Below are 3,790 nucleotides of genomic sequence, written 5' to 3' on the forward strand. Positions count from 1 at the left end.
TGCTAAAGCAAAAGAAGGTGGTTGAAGGACCTGATGCCAAGATCCAGGACTTTGCAACGTACCTGTGTTCACGGCTGAGAAGAGTGTCCCCCGGGAACTTTAAGGTTTTGTTCGGGAAGATGTTGGAGATGGTTGCAGCCCTGGAGGAAACGCTTGAAGGGACATCTTCTATCTAAAATCCCGTGCAAATCCTAACTACTCTGATGGAGACCTCACAACCACAACCTCTACAGTGGCAACAACAACCAGAGGGAGTCCAGGCAATAGTGGTGTCCCCTCCTACAATGAAGGCAACATTCCAGCAACAACCTTACCAGCCAATACCGCACCAGCAACAACAGTTCGTGCAACAACCATACCAGCAACAACAAGCAACTATTTACATCCCACAGCAATAGCCTGTCACATCGCATCAAAATCTGCAACCACTCCCACCACAACAACAAGTTTGGACGCCACATATTCCAAAGCCATCATATAATTTCCCATATCCAGCACCTGCCTGCACTACCTGGCCAAATACTTCCGTTTCCCGATTTTCTGCTGCTGCCTATATGTTGCCCTCGCTGCCATCCCCAAGAATCTCCAACATCTGGACCCCCAAAAGTTGCGTCTGCTGCAATGCAGCTGATGGTCACATCTCCCACCCTGGACGCCCCAAAGAATGTGTCCGAAGGAAGAGAGTGACAGCAGTTAAAAAAATCTATAATGCACATTGTAAGTATGAAGGACATTGCATTTTTATAAATAATATTTTCTTACAATCAATCTTTGGTAATCACATATATTCTTATGTAAATGATAGATATTTTTCATATAATTCATGGAGAAATTATATCTTGGAAAAAACCTGAAATTTGAAAATAAAATGAAAAAGAAACCTTAAAATACATGAAATTTATTATCCAAACTTATCTTACAATGCCAATGAAAGTCAGTAAATAGAAATATGCAATAGAAATCCTTGAAATGTGCGGTGAAAAGCACAGTTTAGTTATATAAGGAATGAATAAAGAAATAGCTTAACAAATATATGAAAAGAAATCTTGCTATGAAATGATAAATGAAAAACTTGAAAATTTGAAAACACTAAATTTATTAACAAAACATTTCTTGTTAAGTCAATGAAAAGCAGTAAGTTGAAATAAACAAAGAATAGCAAACACTCTAGATATATATTTGGAAAATAGAGTTGAAATATACAATGAAAATCTCTATGTTGAAATGTATAATGAAAAGCACATGTTTTTATATAAGGAATAATTAATAAATGGCATCACCTAACAAAAAAAAATCTTGCATTTTTTATCAATAACAAAATTTTCTGTCCAACATAATTTTTTTATAAGCACATATTTTTCATATAGATAATAGATATTTTCTTGTAAATGATGAAGAAACTATATCTTGAAAAGACCTTAGAATTTGATATATAGTGAGAAAGAGAAATCTTAAAACCATGAAATATATGCAATAAACTTATCTTGTAAAGCCTATGAAAGTCCGTAAATAGAAATATACAGTGAAAATCATTTGAAATATGCAATGAAAAGCATAGTTTAATTATATAAGGATTGAATGCAGAAGTAGCTTAACAAACATATAAAAAGAAATCTTAGTATGAAATGACAAATAAAAAACTTGAAAACTTGAAAACACAATAAATTTATTAACAAATAATTTCTTGCTAAGTCATTGAAAACAGTAAATTGAAATGAACGGAGATTAGCAAACACTTTAGATATAAATTTGAAAAATCTCAAAGTTGAAATGTACAATGAAAATCACTAGAATGAAAAGATCAAAGCTTTACTATGTAAGGAATAATTTAATAAATAGCAATACCAAACATATAAAAAGAAATCTTAGTTTGATAGGAAAAAAAAAAACTTGAAAACACATTATACATTTGTTAACAAAATATATCTTACTAAGTCAATGATAAGGAATGATAAGCAGTAAATTGAAATATACAGCAAATAGCAAAAAACTTTAAATATAGAATTTAAATAACAAAGTGTGAATTTACAATGAAAAACATTATGTTGAAATGTACAATAAAAAGCTCAAAGTTCTATTATATAAGGAATGTTTATTATACAGCATTACCAAACATAAAAAAAGAAATCTCAATTTGAAAGGTAAAAATGAGAAACTTGAAAGCACTCTATACATTTATTAACAAAATCATAAGCCTATTGTAGCAGTGATAAGCAGTAAATTAAAATAAAAAGAAAATAGAAAAACTTTAGATATACGATTGAAGTTATAAAGTTGAAATGTACAATGATATTAAATTTGAACTTAATACATTTTAATCTAGGAAAACACCTTTTATATACATTTGAGGCACCTATTGTGTTGGTCGTCCTCTGAGGTAGACAAGTCTCTCTTCCCAAGGTACTGCTCCTGCTGCTGAAGAGTAGTAGTAGGCCATGTAATCTCAGACTGCCTTTGATTGTCTTGAGTAGTTTGATCCCTTTCGATGCATTAGCTGTTCCATGAGATTCAGTTCCTTCCTCCAATTTCCAGGCAGCATGTTGTGCTAAGTATCTTCGCGGTCGACGTCATTGGGAGCAAAGGGATAGTGGTCTTCTATGAGATTGTTCAAGATACATCCACACATGGATGTTGTATGGTGGTGCCAAAGATTCGGAGTCTCATTTGCAGAACATCGAATGCGTTGTCCACCACACGACGAGATTGAGAGAACCTGTAGCTGTAGATCTTCTCATGGTGAACCTGGGATGTGTGGGAGTATGGTTTCATCAGCGTTGTCTTGAGGGTGAAGGCATCATCTGCTATTATGTGGAGTATCATCTTTCGGCAGAATGCTGTCCTCAAGAAATCCCACTTGTTTTGCTCGATGGCATGATGAATGTTACACTTGCTTCAGGTTCCTCCATCAGCACCTACATCAACGTAGAGGACCATGTACTTTGCATCTGCTAAGGCCATGAGTATTATACTGTGGAATTTTTTGTAGCTATAGTATAGTGATCCTCCTTTTCTGGGCTTCTTTATGGGGACATGCTTTCCATCAGGGGGCCCCAACACAATTAAGGTAATTCCACTTATTTGTGAATATTTCGGTGGTGCTCTTCCACTCGCCGGGAGTTTGGGGACAATTCAAGAATTCATGTTGGTAGATGTCAATGATGGCTTTGCACACTTGCGGCACAAATCTGCAAATCGCGCTCTAGGAGACTATGAATTATATTGCAGACTTGTATAGGAATCCCCACTTGCCACGAAGTGGAGGGCAACAGCCAACTTCAATCCCATTGTTGGAGGATCTCTCATTCTCGTCTGGTTATTGGTGAGCATTGGGGAAATGCAGTAAACCATCTCCGCAAACCATCCGGGTTCAATTCAGACGAAGTTCTTGTACCCCTAGGGTCTTCTCGGTGTAGTTCTTGTAGCAGCTGGTCATAATCTCCCTGCATGGATCTCCTCATCAGCCATTCCCAGCACTATGTTTTTCTTCTTGCTCTTCTTCTTTCTTGCACTTCAAGTGCTTCTTTTGGTCGTTCTTCGGGATAGTTCTCAAGGATATAGGCAGCAGTTAGGATAAAAATACTGGCAATCATGCTGTCGGCCTCCCGTCTTGTGTCGTCCTCTATGGTGGTCAGTAAAGTAGTGACTTCCAAAGGCATTGAGCACTACATATATACCCTTGGTAGCTTGTGTACTTTTTATGTGACACTACATGACACTTGAAGGTACCTCGCAAACCTCGTGACACCTCACCTCGTGACACCTCATGATACTGCGTAAGGTACCTCGCAAC

The 3,790-nt window shown here is 36.5% G+C and overlaps 1 protein-coding gene across 1 annotated transcript; it reads left to right on the plus strand.

Annotated features, from left to right (window-relative positions):
- The first annotated feature begins 203 nt into the window (after positions 1–203).
- On the plus strand, positions 204–687 carry LOC137646402 (uncharacterized). The gene is made up of 2 exons (XM_068379503.1): positions 204–371; positions 496–687. The coding sequence occupies exons 1-2, from the start codon at positions 204–206 to the stop codon at positions 685–687; spliced, it is 360 nt and encodes a 119-aa protein (XP_068235604.1).
- Positions 688–3,790: the final 3,103 nt, after the last annotated feature.

This window comes from Palaemon carinicauda, chromosome 9 (assembly GCF_036898095.1).
Source record: "Palaemon carinicauda isolate YSFRI2023 chromosome 9, ASM3689809v2, whole genome shotgun sequence".
Taxonomy (NCBI): Eukaryota; Metazoa; Arthropoda; class Malacostraca; order Decapoda; family Palaemonidae; genus Palaemon; species Palaemon carinicauda.

Coding starts and splice junctions, on each gene's coding strand:
- LOC137646402 (XM_068379503.1), top strand. CDS start 204: ATGGAGACCTCACAACCACAACCTCTACAGTGGCAACAACAACCAGAG. Junction 372..495: donor AACCATACCAGCAACAACAA/GCAACTATTTAC, acceptor TCCCATATCCAG/CACCTGCCTGCACTACCTGG.